This window comes from Nannospalax galili, unplaced genomic scaffold (genome assembly GCF_000622305.1).
Source record: "Nannospalax galili isolate Female #2095 unplaced genomic scaffold, S.galili_v1.0 scaffold32, whole genome shotgun sequence".
Taxonomy (NCBI): domain Eukaryota; kingdom Metazoa; phylum Chordata; class Mammalia; order Rodentia; family Spalacidae; genus Nannospalax; species Nannospalax galili.
Window position 1 is genome coordinate 7,009,362 of NW_008335297.1, and position 20,384 is coordinate 7,029,745.

The 20,384-nt window shown below is 44.7% G+C and overlaps 1 protein-coding gene across 3 annotated transcripts in view; it reads left to right on the forward strand.

Moving 5' to 3' along the window:
- The first annotated feature begins 6 nt into the window (after window positions 1–6).
- The window catches only part of Usp7 (ubiquitin specific peptidase 7), a 50,741-nt gene continuing 30,363 nt past the window's right edge, over window positions 7–20,384 (forward strand). Inside the window, exons 1-2 of one of the 3 annotated variants that reach the window (XM_008829945.3) lie at window positions 7–66; window positions 19,867–19,971. In XM_008829945.3, the coding sequence (XP_008828167.1) occupies window positions 54–66; window positions 19,867–19,971 (118 nt within the window). In that variant the 5' untranslated portion in view covers window positions 7–53. Of the gene's footprint in view, window positions 67–252; window positions 267–19,866; window positions 19,972–20,384 lie in introns of those variants that run through there. The other 2 variants (XM_029562009.1, XM_029562010.1) reach the window with 2 other exon arrangements.

Sequence of the window (20,384 nt, forward strand, 5' to 3'; positions counted from 1 at the left end):
AGCAGCAGCAACAACAGAAAGCGGGCGAGCAGCAGCTGAGCGAGCCCGAGGACATGGAGATGGAAGGTGAGGCCCGCGGTGGGGCCGGCGCTTTCATTGTGGCCGGGGAGGCCGCGGGAAGCACGCGAGGGGCTCGCCATCTTTAACCAGGCCGGGCTCCCGCTTGGCCTGGGCTCGGCCGGGCCCGGATCTCCAGCCGGGCGGGCTGCACCGTCATGCGGCCCGGGCTCCGCGCGTTTTGCAGCGCGAGGACATGGAGATGGAAGGTGAGGCCCGCGGTGGGGCCGGCGCTTTCATTGTGGCCGGGGAGGCCGCGGGAAGCACGCGAGGGGCTCGCCATCTTTAACCAGGCCGGGCTCCCGCTTGGCCTGGGCTCGGCCGGGCCCGGATCTCCAGCCGGGCGGGCTGCACCGTCATGCGGCCCGGGCTCCGCGCGTTTTGCAGCGCTGGGCCTGCTCGGTACAAAGCACCGGAGTTTTAAATTAGGAGCATTAGGAGCGAGGTGTGCAGGCTTCAGGCACCCAGGTCGCGCGGGCTCCAGGGAGCGTCCCCTTTCCGGGGTGTGTGGTGCCTGGCTGCTTGGCTTGCTCGGGGGCTGATGAGCTCGGGGAGGAGGGGGCGCTGGATTCTCCCGCACCTGCTTCTGCGCGCGCGGCGGGGAGAGCCCCGGAAATCGCTTTCGAACTGTGCTGCCCCGCGCCGCGCTTAATTGTGAAGACACCTGCGAGGCACGCAGCTGTTCTCAGCCTTCGGACTGGCTCGGAGTTCGCACCCAGGTCCTCCTTGTTTATAAGTTTCCTGTGTTTGGCCCGGGAGTTTGGGTGCCTGGCAGTAGGTGGTGCAGTTCACACCCGGCCAGGTGTGTGCTTGAAACTGTGAGAAAGCTCTGCCACTCAAGGCTGCCTACATCAGAATCAAACCGGACTTTGGAGGTAATTCTGTGTTCGGTCCATGTAGTAGTTTTGCTTGCACTGAGTTGAGCTGTTAGGAGATAAGAGTGGCTTGCCTATCAGGGTTTGATGTAAAAGCACAGTCAAGGAAAGAGTCGTTAACTTAGGGAGCCCATGCCATGTTGGTTATTGGATAGCACTTTTCAGTTCTCTTAACTCAGTCCTTGAAGTCTTGTTTCCTTGCTTGCCTTTAGGGGGTCAAACAGGCAGCAGTCTCAATGAGGGGCACCTGAATGGACCCATAGCAGCTTGTTCTAACTTTGCTTTCAGCAAGAGATTTGGGTTTGTAAATTAATGAATGGCAGTCCTAAGAAAGTTGGGGTGAAGCCATATTTGTTCTGCGGGGTGCTGCCGACTGGTAGGTAGGTGGGAGTACTAGCCCCATTACTGGCAGTGAATAGCTTAATGTGTGTGATTAATGGATATCTACTGAAAAACTAGCTGGCCTTGCATATGAAAAAGATGTCTTTAGAAGCCCTTACCAATGGGGAGGGGCCAGGAAAGCTGAGTCCTTGCCAATGACTAGGTTATCTGTTTCTCTTGGCCTCAGCAAGACAGTAACTTCACAGAGCATCTGGCATGTGTGATACACATTACTGAGAGAATTGTGTATTTCTTTTATGCTGGACTTCAGTTGTGTTATGCATAAAAGGAGAATTGTATTTGAATTTGAGTTTGCTTTTCAAAGAGCATCTGATGGACTAAATCCAGCAACATGAGCATGCCCATTTCCTATGTACATTGTCGTAGCTACTTTTCAAGTGAAGTGGACAAGAGCTGGACATGGCTAGGCAGTGTGTTTCTGAAACACTATCTGGAAAGATGTCCATGTGCACATTTCAAAAGCTTTGCTAAGAGAGGATTTGGGGAGTCGTGGAAGATCTCCACGATTTCACCTCACCACATCCTAGGTTTCATGTGTGCTTCTTGTGTGTGACGCTTCATATGTGAAGCTTTCTTTTCATAGTGAAGTTTGCATTGTGTGTTAACAGTCATTTAGCAAGATTTAGTTGTTAATGAGTGCAGAGACATTCAACTTTAGGAGCTCCCCAGGTTATTCAGAGTGGGCCTCTGTCATGCCCTCATTCTCTAGAAAGTGCATTTTCTTGCAGGGCTGTAATCATGTGGACTAATAGCTCCTTGGGAGCTCCTACAGGTGTGTGGTTTAAAAGCTGCCTCTCTGTTCTTTTTAGTCTGTTTCAGCCTTTCTTCTCAAATGGAGTACAGGCCTAACTTTTGTCTTTTAGGGTCAGGAAGAGTGGAAGATAGGTCTATCAAACCGGAAGAGTGGAATTTCAAATACCACATGCCAGGCTATGGATGGGATCGGATGGGAGTTAATGGCTTTCACCAGTCTTAGCTTGGATTCTGTAGGGCCAGCAGCTGGAGAGTGTCAGGGTTCTGACCAGCTTGAGGAAGGAAGGTTTTGTAAGTGAGGAGCATCCTGTCTGCCCGCCTGCCCACCCCTCTGGGGCTGGGTGGTTTCAAGGGAGTTGGAGGCTGGGAGACTGGTCCGGTTGGTTCGTGGTTTTTCTCCCTATCAGTAGGTCAGGTTTATTTTGCTGTCTGTCCTCCTGCCTCACTCTGTTGGGGTTACATTTGCTTCTGACTGACCTGTACAGTTCTTGCATATCCGCTAGAGAATTGGTTATTTTTAAAGTGTTCTATTATGAGCCTTGAGGAAAGTTAGGAAGGGAGAATTATAGGGAGGGAAAAATTAAGAGACAGTTTACTGACAGTGTGACCACGAACAGCCACCTGTAAGGCCTGACAAGCAGCCAATCCTGTCTCTCATGTTGGGAAGTGGAGGTAGGGGGGATGACTGCTAGTTTGGCTCTGAATAAATTTGACTGTTTTGCTGTGTAGTTTTAGTGGGTACTAAAACTCAAGAGCTGCAGGAGTAGCTGACATAGGACAGGAGAGGTGTGCATCAGAATAGCTGATGGTGGAAAGCTCTGTTCTCTGGGCACTTTGGGCCAGGTGAACTTTGAGTGTAATCTTTGAGACAAATGCTCAGTAACATTTGTACAACATTCTGCTGCCAGGAGTGAATCAACAAGTCCTCTGCAGCTTTGTAAGACTCAGCACTGACTTGAGGGCTTTGGTTAGTGGTGGATAGGTGGAGTTTGAATCTACTTTTCTTGCTTCAAAGTGCTTTTGTAAGTGGAAATTGAGGTCTTGCATATGCCTACCAGGATAGACTAGTTTGTGTTGTTTTTATCTAAAACATAAGGCTCCTTTCAATATAGTCAATCAAATTAGGTGAGGTTAATGACCTTTGTTATACATTGGCTTTGGTTGGTAGAAGAATTCTAGGTGGAGTTTGACAAGTGAGCATCAGTTCAGAGAACCCAGTAGAGAAATTAGGCCAGCCCAGAGTGTTGTCAGGGTTAGGTGCTGCTGCTGCTCCTCCCAGCCGGCCTGAGTTTCTTATTCTCCATAGTCCAATGAGCAGTAAAGCAGATATGAGAAAAAAGTATATTTACCTTACAATTTGTTGCTTTTCCTTTTGAATCCATTCTTTGAAAAGGGAGAAAGAGGTCATTTTAAGTTAGTTCACATTTGGGGAGTTCTATGGCAGAGTTGGCTTGGGTTTTAGTCTTGATTTGTGGTTAGTTGATGTTTGACCTCCTGCATGTTTGCTTTAAGCTCTTGATCCTAGGAAAAGGAGGTCATACATACCTGCCAAGGTTGTGCTGAAACCAGCATCAACCAGACCTGTGATGGACAGGCACTCTGTCAGAGCACAGATGTGCACTGAGTGATGTGGCTGTGATGGTATGGCTGTGATGGTCAGACTTCTGCAGCTGAGGAAAGAGTCTTGGTTGAGAACTAAGGTGAGTAAACACACTCCAGGCAGGCATGCAGTAATTATTTGCTGGCAGAGTAGGAAGAAATCCATTCTCAATCTAGGCAATGTTTGTTCCTGAACTCTGGGTGGGTCAGTCTCAGGCACTCCCTCTCATGCTGCAGGCTATACAAGCACTCTGCTGTATCTCCTGCTCCTCCTTTCACCCTGCTTTTTTTGGAGACAGGACTGCCAATCCTGCCCCTACCTCCCAGGTTCCAGAATCACAGATAAGCATATGACACACCATGACCAATTAACTCCTGGGATTGATGGACCCTAATAGCAAAGTAGATTCACACGTGAAGTATTTGGAGAAAATTAGATGGATGACAGAGTTGAGTAGTTGTGGTGTCTGAGAACGTTGGTAGTGGAAGTCTGAAGATCCAGCGGCTTGATGGTCTTTTCTGATTCCTTTTTTATTGCTTTGAGACAAGGATTCATGTAGCATAGGCTGGCCTTGAACTCCTATTATCTGTGGCTACCTTGTGAGTGCTGGATTACAGGTGTACACCACCACACACAAATCATTCATTCTGTTACTTCTAGTGATGAAGACTCCAGTGGCAGCAGGGAAGCCAGGTCACCAGGTTTCTGGTTTCTCTGGGTCCCACATACTAATACCAGTTTTTCCAGCCACCACCTTAAATGAGGCCCTTGTTGGGACTTTGCAGTAGACTTCTTTCTGGTCTGTGACTACAAAAACTGGCTGAACATAGGACTGTTTGCCTAACTTTAGACAAAGGAAGAGTCAGGATAGATGTTCAAGGAAAGAGGCTTGAAACCCCATTCAGAGCAGGGCAGGTGGCACATAAAAATAACCTTTAATCCCACCCAGCACTTGGGAGGCAGAGCCAGAAGGATCATAAATTCTATGTAAGCCTGGGCTATATGTTGAAATCTACCCTTCCTTTAGTAACACCCAAACCCCGAGCCATTTGGATGTTAACTGTTCCTGTAAGCCTTTCAGGTCACCCTAGTCGAGTCACATCTCTACAGTGCCGTAACTCAGCCATACAGATACATTGGTCTATCTGCTCTTGTCCAGCCATTTATATGCCATTGGATTTTTTTATTTGAAGGATGATCATCTAGTGTTCTTTTTAGGATTTATGTATGAGAGATACTCATTGAGGAAACTATATTCAAGGAGCCAGGGTGGGCAGTAGTGGAGAAGGCTTCTGTTCTGGGCCTTCTGAAAGGACGCTGGAGTCATCGAGCATGTTGCTCTGATAGCTGTGAATTCAGTTTATGCTTTCTAAGGTAGGTTGCTTTGAAGAACAAGCTTTGGTTGTTATCCCTACCCCAGGACTTGGATAGACCGTCATAAATTACCTAAGGTTTCTAGTTACTTTGGTTGATTCTAGTACATTGGAAGAGTAATACTTGGCCTGTATATTGCTGCTTATTCTCCAGAACAAAGGGACAACAGGGTTGTAACAAGCTATTTCTTGACTAAAGAAAGGTGTTAAATTTCTATCACCTGCTTTATAAAGTACTGATTCTGGACTTCAGAAAGCTGGAAGAAGGAATATTCTTAAGTGTCATGCATAATAAGGAAGTCCTGCAATTTTCTAGTAAGTTGGCATATGCTTTGGCAAACATGTTGAAATTATTGAAGAGAAGCAGACCCGTGGCTGAAGGTTGGGGATCGAAGCTTCTTTTTGGAAAGTCATTAGCATTTCTTAGGGGGATACACTGCCAGGGGCTGAAGCCAGGGCTCCAGAACTCATAGATGATACCCAGAGTCAGACTAGCAAGGACTCAAACAGGAAGGGAGGAGGGGAGCTCAGGAGAACCCACCCTCAGAAGCAGAGTGGATATGCTAGAAGGGCACTGAGTGGTCACTTGCCAAAGTAAGGGCTAGGCATATGCTGTGCCTTTCCTGTGTTTTATGAATTGAATTCTTTGGTCCACCATGGGAAGTAGAGACCACTGTGCTGAGTCACAGCTGTTGATAGATGACCAGGTGGCCTGTCCCACAGTCTGTGTTATCTGATTGACAGGAGCTTTAAATCAATTGGTATTTTAAACCTGGGAGGCAGCCAGTGTGGTTTGGGTGATTGAGAATGTGAAATCTACCAAGGAGAGGAGGACAGTCCTGTGTTGAGTCTTCTGCAGAATAATAAAACCTGGGTCATTTTAGTTTTGATACCATGCCATTCGCTGACATCTGTGCTGGGAGGGCAGTGTCTTGTGTCAGAAACCCCCAAAATATTTCAGGGAGAAGTTCCAACTCTTGGTTGTTAAACTGGCATCTTTATACAGCATGTTGAGTGAGTTCCTTAAGATGATTTCTGTTGTGGGGTAGTCACATACCATTGTGTAGCCACACAGGTGAATAGGTGGTGATCTGACTTCTTGGCTGACCCTCCTCCTGCCACCCCAGGTTTGTTCAGAAAAGAGTTGAGGCATCACCAAAGAAAACACATGGTGCTGCTCTGAATGTGTAGGCTGAGGAAACCTGTCACACACCCCCTCCCTCCAAACTGCCTGTGGGCTGTTGCCTGGGTTGTAAGCACATTTATTTCATCAGTATCACTTTGGGGGAAAAGTTGTATTTGAAGACTCTTAATTGACCCTGGGCAATTGATGTTAAAACAAGCACATGCAATATTTAGCATGTATATGTGGCTACATGGGCAAGCACCACCTTTCAGAGTGTAGGACAGGTCCTGTTCTTTTGTCTTCCAATTCATATCAGTTCACAGGAGAAACTGTTTCATCAAGCAAACTGAAATGGTCAGAAATATTCCTATATCTTTGTTACTTTTAATTCTTACTAGCTTATGCATGTGCATCATGTGTGGGCATATATACCACAGCTATGGCACACATGAGAAGGTTAGAGGACAAATTTATGTAGTCAGAGCTCTCCTTCCGCCTTTACATGGGTTCCAGGATTGAACTCAGGTCACCAGGCTTGCATAGCAAGTGCCTTGACCTGCTGAGGCAAATCACTGGCCCTGGGATTATTTTTTTTCCCTTGTTTTTGATACATGGTCTCCCTGTAGCCCCAGCTGGCCTGAAACTCCATATGTATACCAGATTGGCCTCCATTTCTACCTATCTCTGCCTAGAATTAAAGAGAAGCACCACAACACCTAGTCCACAGCCAGTGTGCTTAATCACTGAGTCATCTCTTCAGCCCCTCTCCCAAGTCTCTTACCTCATGATCCCCCAAGTGTCACACTGCAATGGGGCTTCCTAGTCTGAAAAATTTTGTGGTGTTTACCCCATGCTTTGAATATTTGGTTTGTTGCCAAATAGGTTGAGGCCACCCATACAGTGCAGCAGGTGGAATTTGGTCACATACAATAAGACACCAAGCACAGCATAACACCGTAGTAGATCACGTCCTTGTTTTGTTCCATTTATTTTGGTCTTTTTGAGACAGGGTCACCCTGTAGCCACAGCTGGCCTGGAACTCACAGATCTGCCTGCTTCTGCCTCCTGAGTGCTGGGATTAAAGGTGTGCCACCAAGCCTGACTACTTTATTTTATTTTTGTTGTGTATATAATGTGTGTATCATGAGAAGTGGATGTCAGAGGACAAATTTCAGAGGTACTTCTCTCCACTGGGTTCCCCAGATATTAAACACAGATTGTCAGGTTTATGCTTTACTTACTGAACCAACTTGGCCTGGTCACTTGCTTTGGTTATCAGAAACACATTTTATCTTGACCTGGAAAACTTCGTCCCCAAAGGAAAACATTCTGGGGTGTATGAAGCTGTGTATATGGAGCGATTTCTTCGTACAAAGGCCTGTGTTGTGGGCTCTGGGCACAGGTTTAGCATTCCAGAACAACCAGTTCTGTCTTTGTGTGTGTGACAGCACATGTGCATGTCTACATGTGTAGAGGCTAGAGGCCAGCATCAGCTGTCTTCAGCCCTTCTCTACCTTTTTTCTTTCAGACAGAGTCTTCCTATAGCCATAGCTGGCCTGGAACTTGTCATGTAAACCAGGCTGGCCTCAATCTCAAGAGATCCGCCTGCCTCTGCCTCCTGAGTGCTATGACACTTGGTGTGTACCACCATGCCCAGCCTCTACCTTATTTTTTGAGACAGGATCTCACTGAACTTTGGACTTAATTGATTCAGCTAGACTGGCTGGCCAGGGAGCCCCTGGGATTCTTCTGTCTCTGGATCACCTCATTTGAAGAATTACAGGCACATTTGTGCCATGCTTGGATTTTTATGTGGGTACCAGGGATTGGCACTTGCATCCTCATGATTGCATGACAAACACTGTGAGCCATCTCCCAAGCCCTCACCATGATTTCTTTTTAAGGGTTTATTGTATTTATTTTTCAGTCTCTCTTTTTTTTTTTTTTTTTTTTTTTCTTTTGGAGACAGGGAGCCCCAGCTAGCCTGGAACTCATTATGTAGACCAGGCTGGCCTTGAATTCACAGAGGTCTGCCTCCCAAGTGCTGGGATTAAAGGTGACCACCACCACCATGCCTGGCTTAAGTGTTTATTTTTAATTATGTGTCTGTATGTGAACGCGTGGGAATGCCTGAGGAGGCCCCTGGAACTGGAGTCACAGGTAGTTTTGAGCTCCTGGTGTAGGTGCTAGGAAACAAACTGAGTCCTCTGCAAGAGCAGTACTTGCTCTTAACCGCTGAGGCATCTCTAACCCCTTACCATGATTCTTAAAATAACTAAATTTCACATACTTCAATACTAAATACACTAAAGTATATGCCTTTGTGGGCCTTAGAATCTTCAAGATTGGGTAACAAAAGTAGTTTTAGGATTTTTTTCATCACCACAGAAATAACTATATACTGCCGGGTATATGATCCAACAAGGGCAGGGGATCTCTGTGAATTTCTGGCTTGCCAGGTCTACACAGTGAGTTCTAGGCTAACTGGTCCTATGTATACTCTGTCTGAAAAACTCAAACTAAAGAAAACAAAAAAACTATGCCTAAGCTGTTACCATCTCCCCCAGCCCTAGGGGTCCCCTAATCTTTGAATTCTGATCTGCTGTGCTTGGTATTTTATGGAGCCATAGAATTTGTGAACTTGTTTATTTCTTAGTTTTATGTCATCAGGGTTCATCCTGTCTTGCATTGTGCCAGTGCTTATACGTGGCATCACCAAACAGGGTCCTGGTTTTGAAAGTTCTGTTGGCATCCTGTTTACCCTCTGATTCTACCACTGCCTTCAAACTGTCTTATCTTTGAAGAGAAATCAGGTATTGAAGGAGGTAGACTGGTAGGTACCAAGTTAGCTCCCAGGCCACAGATAGCTCCAGAGGCTAGCTGCACCCTTCCTTTATTTCAGTTGTGCTTTTTGGTATTAATGTTTTGTGTGTTTGTATGTGCAAGTTTGCTTTTATAAGAGGGATACAAACGAACTGAAAACATTCAGACAGAGAGGTGAGAGGATAAGTAGGTAGGCTTCCAGTTCTCAGATGTTGTGTTACTAGGTGCTTCAGAAAGTCAGGTGTAGTCCCTGCAAGAACAGCACATGTACTTGGCATTCCTATCTAAGTGCACGCTAGGATTTTTCCCATAGCAGTTGGTTGTAGTTCACAGTGTAGCAGATTATATTGTTTTGTGGAAGCAACTACTTGTGAGAAAGTACACTCCATACGGATCTCAGAGTTCAGACCTGTATTTGAAAAGATACAGGTTGCAGTAAGGATCCTGGGGGACAGGTTTTTGCATAAGGCCAAACAGAAAGCCCTTTTTTTATTTAAAGAATACAAATTATACGTGGCTTTCATTGGTGCTTCATTTTCATGCAACTAAATTTAAATCAAAATTGACAGACCGAAGAGCTGTCAAGATTCAATAAAACAGGACTATTTTCAGTCTTCTTTCAGCTCCACGGCCTTTGAGCTTAGGTTGGTGCTGTCCCCTGTTAGCATTGTGAAGGTGTGTGGAGCAATATACCCAGTACAAAAGCCCCAATCAAAGCACTTTAGTCAGTCTTATACAGTGATCTGAGGAATTCATAGTGACTGGGGTCTGCATCACACAGAGATCCACCTTGAGAGAGGAAGAGAGGCAAGCTAGTCAGTCCTCAGGATATCTGCAGATATCCAAGGAGCTTGGAAGGGGCTCCTTCTGCCTGTGAGGCCAAAACAGACTTAGAGGGACTGGCACTGTGCCCACTTTAGGCCTGACCACTGGCTTTTCTGTCAGACATGGTGCTTTCTCCTGGGGGATATGGCTTCCTTGTTTCCCTGGGACACCTGGGAGGAGAAAGCTTTTAGAGTGAGCTTGTGTTCAACATGGCCTTGAGAGCCCTCTGTGACTGAGGTGCTGCCTTCCATTTAGCTCCTATCTTGCCCCTTTCGTGGTTTGTTCTATCTAGTATGAGTTTTGCCAAGGCTTCTGCCGACTGTCCTGCACTCTGTGACTAAGATTTGTACTAAATTCAGGTCCTGTAGCTCTAAGCTCAGAGTCCAGTGCTGTATTCCAGGCCCTCCATTGCTTTTTATCACATGTGAAATTTCTAAAAGCACTATGAGCTGAGGGCATAGTTTCTTCATCCCATAGCTCATCCCAGCACTGTCTTATCAAAGGTACCTGATTCAACAAGTTGGCCTGAAGGCCTATGGCTAGAACTGTGTGGCTTTACTTCTCAAATATGCCTGCCTACAAACTAAATGTATTGGTCCATGGAATAATCAAACATCTTTGTTCACAGAGTAGGCCAATATGGAGATGTGTGACTTTCATGATAATGGATCTTTAATGATTTCTGTGTTGTTTTTAAAGACAGGGTTTCTCAGTCCAGGCTCTTCTCATACTTTGTATGTAGCCAGGAATGACTTTTGAACTAATCTGCCTCCTGAGTGCTAGGACACTAAAGATTGGGTTCTGTTGATAGTTGTTTTTGTAGGGCTGGAGAGATGACTCAGCGGTTAAGAGCGCTGGCTGTTCTTGCAGACAACCTGGGGTTTAAGTCCCAGCACCCACATAGCTGCTAACAACTGACTATATATAACTCCAGTTCTAGGGGGATCTGATGTCCTCTTCTGGCTTTCATGGGCACTACACTACACAGGTCCACTGAAGATACATGCAGGCAATACACTCAGACACATAAAATAAAAATAATAAATATTTAAAAAATTGCTTTTGGCCGGGCGTGGTGGCACATGCCTTTAGTTCCAGCACTTGGGAGGCAAAGGCAGGCAGATCTCTGTAACAAGTTCCAGGCCAACTGGGGCTACAAGGATACCCTGTCTCAAAAAGACCCCCCCCCATTGTTGCAACATCATGTGAGTTCTATGGTCTTAAGGGACCAGATTCTTAGAGGTTTCGCATACCTGTTTGGCACAAAGCAAGGGAGGATCTGGGAGTCTTGGCCCAAGGCAGTGTGGTCTATGCTTGGGCTGGTGCCCATGTTGGCTGTCAGGTATAGGTGCATGGCCAATGTCTCTTTCCACCCAGCAGTAGTAAATAACAAGCCTCTGATTGGGAGGAACAATTTTTAGGTCTGAGATGGGAGCAGAGACCACTCAGACCTGTGATAGCACTGAGTGTTCATAAGAATTTCACTCATTCCTTTTTACCTCCAGTGTTTGTATAGAGTGGGTCCATGCCAGAGCCCTCCCTGGCTGAGTACCAGAGATTTTTATTCATTGTTCCACTCTCAGGAGTGTACCCACAGCTGGTAGGAGTTTCTTAGGAAGGGTGCTAACGCAGTCTGCTCTTGGACCACACTGTCCATGTTCTGTTTGTGCCCATGGGCTTCAGGCCCCTTTCTCCTGCTGCTTCCTGTTTCCTTTCCCTCAGGCTTTTTTGACTCCTGGGTAATCAGCTGTCCCCACGCTTGTCCTGTGAGCTTAGACCCTAGGTTTCTGCACTTGTACTTTGTATGTGTATATGTATTTGAATATCAGAATATAATGAAGCTGTGAGTAGGAATTTGAATGGTGTGTCACTTTTGCGCAGGAGTTTGGTCCTGTGGTCAGCGTTCTGTCCTTAGATATCAGTGTGGTCACTTGTGCCATTGGAAAAAGGCTGGCTGACTAAAAGCCAGAAAGACCACCCAGTAGTGGGTCCAGATTGTGCTGTGGGGCTGAAGGCATAGTGCCTAGCTGTGTGTTCTGTCAATTTTCAAAGTGGCAAAAAAAAAAACCCCAGCAACAAAAAACACCCCACCAACACCCCAGAAAAGCTTGATATCCTCATCCTTAGAATGAGTACATCATGTCCATCCCCACTTGATGGCTGTTATTTACCTGTGTGGTACCAGTGATAGGTGTCTTCCTTGATGAGAAAAAGTATATGTTCACTCTGTGGATGCCAGCATTGGAACATTGAGGGCAGCTGCTTTACAGAATCATTACCCCATGGTTCCTTCACTTTGGCATTGAAAAGGGGAAAGCCATTAATGTCCCCTTATTCATGCAGCATGATTGCCTTGCTAACAGTGGCTTCTACTTAGGATAGGTGAGTTATATCTGGACCATTCTTTCAAATCTAAAAGTAAAAATAGAAGTGAAACCTGAACAGAAATGCTCTGGTAGCTTTATTTGTAACAATCCCACAGGTAAGTGAGTGTATGGTCACATAGTGACCTCTGCCCTCCACCACCAGTGAAAAGGACCAACTGCATTCTTAAATACTATAGAGCATTTGTGTAACATTCTTAAAATGACAGTTTGATGGTGTCTAGGGATTGTAGTACCAGGGGTGTTGCTAAAATTCCTTCTAGGAGGTACAAACAATGCCTGGCCCTCTACTGTCTTGGGTTCCTAGACAAAGCCAGGTATGATTTCACCAAACTACAGTGTAGAAAACCAAGTTTATTAGGCTTACTTACAGAGCAGTAGGTGCTCCCTTCCAAGTCCACACTGGAAAGTCTCCATCCAGGCATAGATTGTGACTTTCTAGCAGCTGTACAAAATGGTGAGAGACACTCCTTATAGCTTCCTTCCCTTATGTGACCTTAGTCTCTTCCCCCTCCTGCAGCTAGGACCACTGGTGGGTTGGGAGATGTGGCTGACTTCCTGTGCCCTTCCTTTCTTGCTAAGGGTCAACAGTCAACAAGTTTTGTGATGATCCTAGGCAAGTGGGTACAACCAAGCTTGGGAAAAAGACATCTGTTCATAGCTTGCCTGTCAGAGGACAGTCCTGTGCAACAAGAAGTGTGAGTATAAAAGGGTAGTTTGGCTGGACAGATGGCTCAGCACTTAAGAGCACTTTCTGCTTTTCCATAGGACCTGAGTTAGGTTCCCAGCATCTATGTTGGGAGGCTCAAAATAACTCCAGCTCCAGGGTGTCTGATATCCTCTTCTGGAGTCTAAGGGCATCTTCACTCAACATGGGTGGTATGCACATACACATACACTGATATAGACAGCAGACAAATAATAATTTTTTTTTTTTTTTTTTAAAGAGCAAGACAGGGATTCAGCTGGAACTGATCTTTGCCTTCTCGGGCAGTGGTCTCAAATCTACAGGTGTACTAAAATGGAACAGAACCTACAAACCAAGCATAGGTAAACATTGAGAATTCTGATAAGGATTGGTGTGTTATATCAGGACCCATCTTTGTTGTTTGCAATTGGGGAAACCAGGAAGAGGGTTCCAAGTCTTTCTCCATTGTTTCTTTTGTTTGTTTATAGAAAGGAATCTCATAGTCCAGGCTGGTCTCAAATTCCTCATCCTCTTCCTTGCGAGTGCTGACCACCACAATGCATGGTTTATGTGGTGCCGATGATGGAACCCCTGGGCTTTGTACCTGGGAGACAAGTACTGTATCAAGTAAGGTACATCTCCCTGACAGGCATGGTGATTCATGCGTTTAATCCCAGCACTTGGGAGGCAGAGGCAGGCGAATGTGTAAGTTCCAGGTCAGCTGGGGTTACCTGGGGAGAGACCCTGTCGCAAAAAGACCAAAAAAACCCCTCCCAGACCAGTGTACATACACACACACACACACACACACACACACACACACACACGTGCGCGCGCTCTAAAAAGAGAAGACTACTTGCTTGAGAACTTAAGGCATACCCTGTGTAAATGCATGATTGTAAAATTGTTTTATATCAGTCCTTGTTCTTGCTTCTTAGGCTTTAGGACTTAATCTAAGCTTTTAATTTTGGAGCTGTTTAAATTTGCAGAGAAGTTGCAGAGTTGCTACAGGGGTTCCCATCTACCTTCCACTTGGTCACTCCATAGTTATCTCTATCAGTTCAAAGCTATGGAATTGACCTGTATACATTACTGATTACCAAACTTGAGGCTGCTCCTGGGATTTTACTGGTGTTCCCATTGATGTACTTTTGCTGGTTCTCTGCCTTATCTGAATTGTGAGGTTGTTGAACAAGAATTTTGTGGGATACTTTAAAAAAAAGAATGTTGAGGCATACAGCTCCTAGAGATTCTATGCATTCACGCCAGGGTTGATAGAACCCTCCCTCTCCAGCCCCCAGACTCAGCTGGGCTACAGAGCCATGAGACATGGCTGGGAACTACAGGCTTGGGCAAGAAGGTGATTGAGGATTTCCAAACCAATACCCTCATAGCTCAGTTACTCCTTGAATGACTCAGGATTGTCAATTAAGTAGTATCAGTCTAAGATTTCTGTACAGAAAGTAGTACGCCTCCTTTCTCCCCCTGTCCTCTCTCAATCTGTCCTCTCCTTTTTCTCCTCCCTCGTGATACTAGAGATTGAATGTAGGGCTTCATGACTGTTAGACAAGGGCTCTACCACTCAGCTCTATGTCTGTCCCCAGTTCCTTTCGTTTTGATAACCTCTGTGTTAAGTAATATTCTGAAGTGGGTTTAGTGTGGTTTGAGGCAAGTGGGAACCAGGCAGATAACATACTGACTTGGAGATGGGGATGAAGATATGTAGCTCTATCTATCTGTAGTGACCTGTCCAGGGTCCAAAAATTGGCCCCTGGGTTCTGCCTGTTCTGTGGTAGGTGGTCCTTAGTAGGTTTTATCACAAGTTGGAAGAGTCTGGAGTTGGGGCAGAGTGGAGAGATGCTCCAAGACAGCTGGAACTGTTGGACCAAGGCTACCACATGTGGTACTGTGTAAACTCTTGGTAGCAGGCTGTGATACTTGTTTGCAGTCTTTCTCTACTCTGGCCTTTTCAGAGAGATTTGCTAAATCTCTTCAACATAACAAAATGTTAAAGCCAACATGCCTTTTATGGTCTCTTATCCGGGGTTTGACTGAGATGCTAAATTAGGGCTACCTAATTTCCATAGCAGTTGGCAAGTATTTGGTGAGATGGTAGTTCTGTTATGACATCACAAATGGGGGTCAGTGGGAGAAAACTGAGCATAAGCATAGGCCTTTTCTGTAAGGAGGAAGTTTAGACTTGATAACTACCCAAGCAGCCTTTGATGGTTTTAAAGAGAGGCACTTTTTTTTTTTTTGCCTTTTATTAAACACAAAACTTTATGTCTTATACTTACCATAATGAAAACTGATATGTTTCTTAGTATGAGGTACATATGTGAGTGGTAATTGCTTTGTTCTGTGGATGTTGAGCATATCAGGGATTTTTATTTTTATTTTTTGGATGGTGTTGGGAATTGTACCCAGTATCTAACTCATGCTAGTCTAGTGCTCCACCTCTAAGCTGCAGCCCCAGCCCTGGGGACATTTTTGGCCTACCTGGTTTTGTCTTTTTTTTTTTTTTTCCGTCTTTTTGAGACAGGGTCTCCCTGTAGCCCCAGCTGGCCTGGAACTCACAGAGATCCGCCTGCCTCTGCCTCCCAAGTGCTGGAACTACAGGCATACGCCACCTCACCTGGTTTGGCTTACCTGTTTTAGACATTGCAAATTGATGTTGGGCAGGGGATTCCTCATTCATTATTTGTGGTAGTTGTGTGTCAGAAAATTGGTATTGGGATTCATGTTTGGGAAAGTCACGGTTAAAATGTCTTACAAAATTCCAGCTAGGGCCTGGGGAGAGCTAGCTTAGTAGGTAAAGTGCTTATTGGACAAGCATGAGGACCTGAGTTTAGATCCCACAGAAAGAAGCTGAGTGCAGTGGTAACACACCTGTAATGCTAGTGCTTGGAGGGGAGAGGAGAGAAAGGCAGATTTCAAGGGCTTATTTGCCAACAAATGTGGAAGCCTCTCAGTGAGAGGCTCTGTCTCAAAAAAAATTAGGTGCGGAGTTATTGAGGAAGAAATCTTTCCACTTTGTGTAGCCATAACCTGTTCTTCACTGGTACCTTGACAATAAAGGAGACAGTCTTCTAGTACAGTTCTGTGGCAGCCAAGTGCTTATGTTTTTCTGGTCCAGGGATTTACTGTCTTAATTAAAACTTTAATCCTCTTGCGGAACTAACTCATTTGTTGAGAAACTTTAAAAACTGTATATTCTGTCCCTTGGGAGATAGACTTGAGTTGTCCTAAGCACTTGATTGGGAGCTTGGTGAGGCTACGGTGCTGTTGAGGTCCTGATTTTTCCAGCACCTGGTTAACTAGAGGCCTTGTGTCGTTTAACAGCCACTGGCTTTGACATTTGTCAGGGCCGGTGAGGGGTGGAAAACGGAAGACCAGTTAAGTCCATGCAATGTGTCAGTTTGGATGTCAAAGTTGGGGTGTTACTCAAGAACATCTGTAGGGCTCTGCTTTTTGTGGCCCTTTAGATGCCAACCGTGTAGATAAACCTTGGTTTTAATATCAGTAGAACAAATGCTATCACATTAGGCTTTCAGTTGTAACATTGCAGTTTGGTTGCTCAAAAGCAGGGATATAGTTTGTTCATTTTCTTCCCATTACTCAATGTAAGGTGTGTAAATAGGGAGTCATAGCGCTCTTGAATTGAGCTGACAGCTGTGATCTGAATTTACTTGTATCTCATTTGGAGTTCAGTACACCTCATGAAAACAACCTTTGACTTCACAGTTACAAATGAGTTGTAGAATTCAGAAATCTTGAGGAAAACGTTTACATTTACATGAGATCCTTGCAGATGGATGTTTATAGAAGGATGTTTTGAGTGTGATTTGTCAGTTTTGCATTTTCCCATTACAAATCCCTTAAGGCATTCATGATAGGACCAAATGCAGTGCCAGGTATACTTGAAGAGAGTTCCTTTAGGATCTGAGAAATAGGTCCTCCTTACATACTTGAGAATTTTTTAAAAAATATTTTATAGCTGGACATGATGGAGCACACCTTTAATCCCAACACTCAGGAGACAGAGGCAGGTGGATCTCTGAGTTCAAGGCCAGCCTGGTCTACATAGCAAGTTCCAGGTCAGCTGGGGCTACAGGGACACCCTGTCTCAAAAAGACCCCCCCAAAAAATTTTTTTATGTGTATGAGTGTATTGCCTATATGCATGTAAGTGCACCCAAGTCATACAGTGACAGCAGAGTTCAGAAAAGAGCATTGGGGGAGATGGTTGTTAGCTGCCATGTGGGAATCAAACCCAGGTCCTCTGCAAGAAGATCCAATGCTCTTAACCACTGAGCCATCTCACCACCCACAACACTTGAGATTTTTTTTTTTTTCTTTTGTCTTTTTTGAGACAGGGTCTCCCTTTAGCCCAGCCGTCCTGGAACTCACTATGTAGACCAGGCTGGCCTCAAACTCACAAAGATCCACCTGCCTCTGCCTCCCAGGTGCTGGGATTAAAAGTGTGAGCCACCATGCCTGGCTACTTGAGAATTTTTTAAATGAAGCGAACAATTTATTATTTTCAACACACAGTTGTCCCACAATATTTTATTTTACATTTAACATTACTATATATTTTAATTTATTATTGTGTATGTGATTGTGGGTGGGCACGTATTTATAAGGGTACTTATGGAGGTAAGAGGACAACTTTTTGGGAGTCCTTCCACTATGTGTTTCAGGGGTGGAACTTGGGTCATGAGGCTTTTGTGGCAAGTTCTTTAACCCATGCTGAGCCATTTCATTGACTACAACTCTTCACTTTATGACAAAGGCTGCGTGTGATACAGGTTGCTTGGTTTCTTTTTATTTATTTTATTTTATTTTGCTCTACTGAGATAGGGTCTCCTTGTAGCCCCAGTTGGCCTGGCACTGACTACGTAGACCATGTAAGCCTCGATGTTGGATGAAAGACATGCTCTACCAGTGCCTGGCCTTTTTGCCTTTTTGCTCTTCTCTTTCAGAGTTTGAGGTAGTTCAGAACTAGAAAAATGATTTCACTTCCCTTTCTTGTATATACAGCTGCCTTTGTCACTCAAATCCCTGTGATTGCCTTGCCATCCAGCACTAGGGAGACCAAGGCAGGAGTGATCATCAGTTCTAGACCACTAGAGATCTAGTGAGACTCTCTCCAAAAGACCTCCCTTACCCCCTAAATCCCATGTCCCTCAAACCCTGATCCAAGGGAGGGTGGTCCTTGCTCCCAACAGTGCTTTTTGTCAAGACAGGTTAAACTGTTTTATGGTTTTAGAAATCACTGTGTGTGTGTATGTTAATATACGACACTAGAGATTAGACTTAACTCTCTAAATGTGGGTAGTAATGCTTGTCTCTTGGTGTTTTGAGAGTTTTGAGACGTAAGGAGTTGGGGTGGGGGAGACAAGATTTAATGCAGGAGCTGTTGGAGAGGCTCCATGTTCCAACTGGAGGATTAGATGGGGGGGGGGGGGTAGAGCCACTTTGTCGCTGTCCGTGGTGCTGAACTGACATGTCCTTTAATCCTGGTGACAGGAAGGCTCTGGGGTTGTGAGAGCCAAGCACACAGCTACCAGCCTCTCGGAATGTTTGATGTGCCAGGCAAAGCCCAAAGCCCACTGGAGAATATGGGGCCAGTACTGAGCTCCTCTGTAATAATTAAGTTGAGTTTATTTACCCGAAAAGTGAGCCAGACATGGTGGCTCATGCCTGTAATCCCACTCAGGGCTGCAGTAGAGGAGGCTCACAAGTTTAAGTGAACCCTTAAACTTTGTCCTAGTCAATTTTATCTTTACTATTTTTTGTTTTGGTTTTAGATTTGTATTACAGATGTGGGACGAACCCAACTGTTTTGTTTTAAACTCACAGAGATCTGTGTCAGTGTTCAGAATACTGTAAATGGAGTTTATACTCTGTTTGCCAGCCATTACCTAGACATTTTCAATAGAAACTGCTGATTGATACATGAGACTAATACATGAGACTAGAGATTAGAAGTGATCTTAACTCTCTAAATGTGGGTAGTAATGTTTGTTTTAGGCTGAATTTTACCCAAAATTTAGAAAGACAAACCCAATTTGTCAGTGTCTGAACACTTTCCAACTCAGTATTTTAAAAGTTTTTTTTTTTTGTTTTTTTTTTTTTTTTTTTTTTTGCGAGTGCTGGGATTAAAGGCGTGCATCACCACACCCAACTAAAAAAGTTTTCTGAGGCACTTTGAGAATGAAAGGATGATGATTAAGGAACTGGTATTTGTCTATGGTGACAAGTAGAAATATTTGCTCTGATAGTAGGTTTATTGTTTTATATGTTTAGTAAATGAAATTGTTTGTAGGGTTAAGTATCTATTGTTTTTGTGGCACTAAGGGTGGAACCCAGGAATCCTTTTGAATGTGAGGAACTATTCTCCCAATATTTAATACATGAGACTAGAGACTACAATGATCTTAACTCTCTAAATGTGGGTAGTAATGCTTGTTTCTTGGTATTTTGAGAGTTTTAAGATGTAGGGAGTGGGGGGGGGGCTTCATGGAGAGGCTTCATGTTCTAACTGGAGGATTAGATCCTTGGGGGGGGCACTTTGGCTCAATACCAATACCTCCCTACCCCCCTGTAGGATTACAAAATGACTTTCCACATAAATTATATAAAGGTTCTTAAATCTAAGCCTATTAGCCATTGTAGAATAAGGTTAATAGGAAATGTTACACATAGGTATTTCATACACAGAAAACGATCATTTCATAAATTAATTGCAAGTAGAACAGATCATCATGCAGGGTGGCCGATGTTCATCTGCCTTCATCATTTTTTTTTTGCCTTCATCATTTTGAAGATGTTTGTTTAGTAAATAATTAGGTACAATTACAATCTATTGCTTACAGAATGTCAAGTATGAATATTTTCTTGTGTATTTAATCCAGTTGTAAAGGAAAACTCATGAGATTTCTTATTTTCCTTGAAGCTGGAGATACAGATGACCCACCAAGAATTACCCAGAACCCAGTCATCAATGGGAATGTGGCCCTGAGTGATGGGCACAGCAACACGGAGGAGGACATGGAGGACGGTAAGTGCAGCTCACTTACTCGCAGCGGTAGAGCGCTGTCAGAAACACAATCCATCTGTAATTTTCCTTGAGTATTTGTTTTTTAGAGTAGCTAGTTTTCAGATTGTTATCACTGAGGGCAATTTAGGATCCTGTTTTTGTTTTGAGATTCAAATTTCATAAAATTTCAAGGTAAGTTGCTTCTCCCCAGCTTAGGCTAGGGGGTTAAAAATCTAGAATTTGAGTGGGTATATGCTCGTACCCACAGGTCTCCAGCCACTGTTAGCATCCAGGACGCCAGGTAGAGCCTGCTCTCCTTTCCCACTTGTTTGCAGCAAGATTCTTCCAGGCATTGGGACTTGGCTTTCCACTACATTCCCACTCTAGTGTCTTATCAGTCAACTCCAACTGAGAACCACCCCCCCATTAGGTGT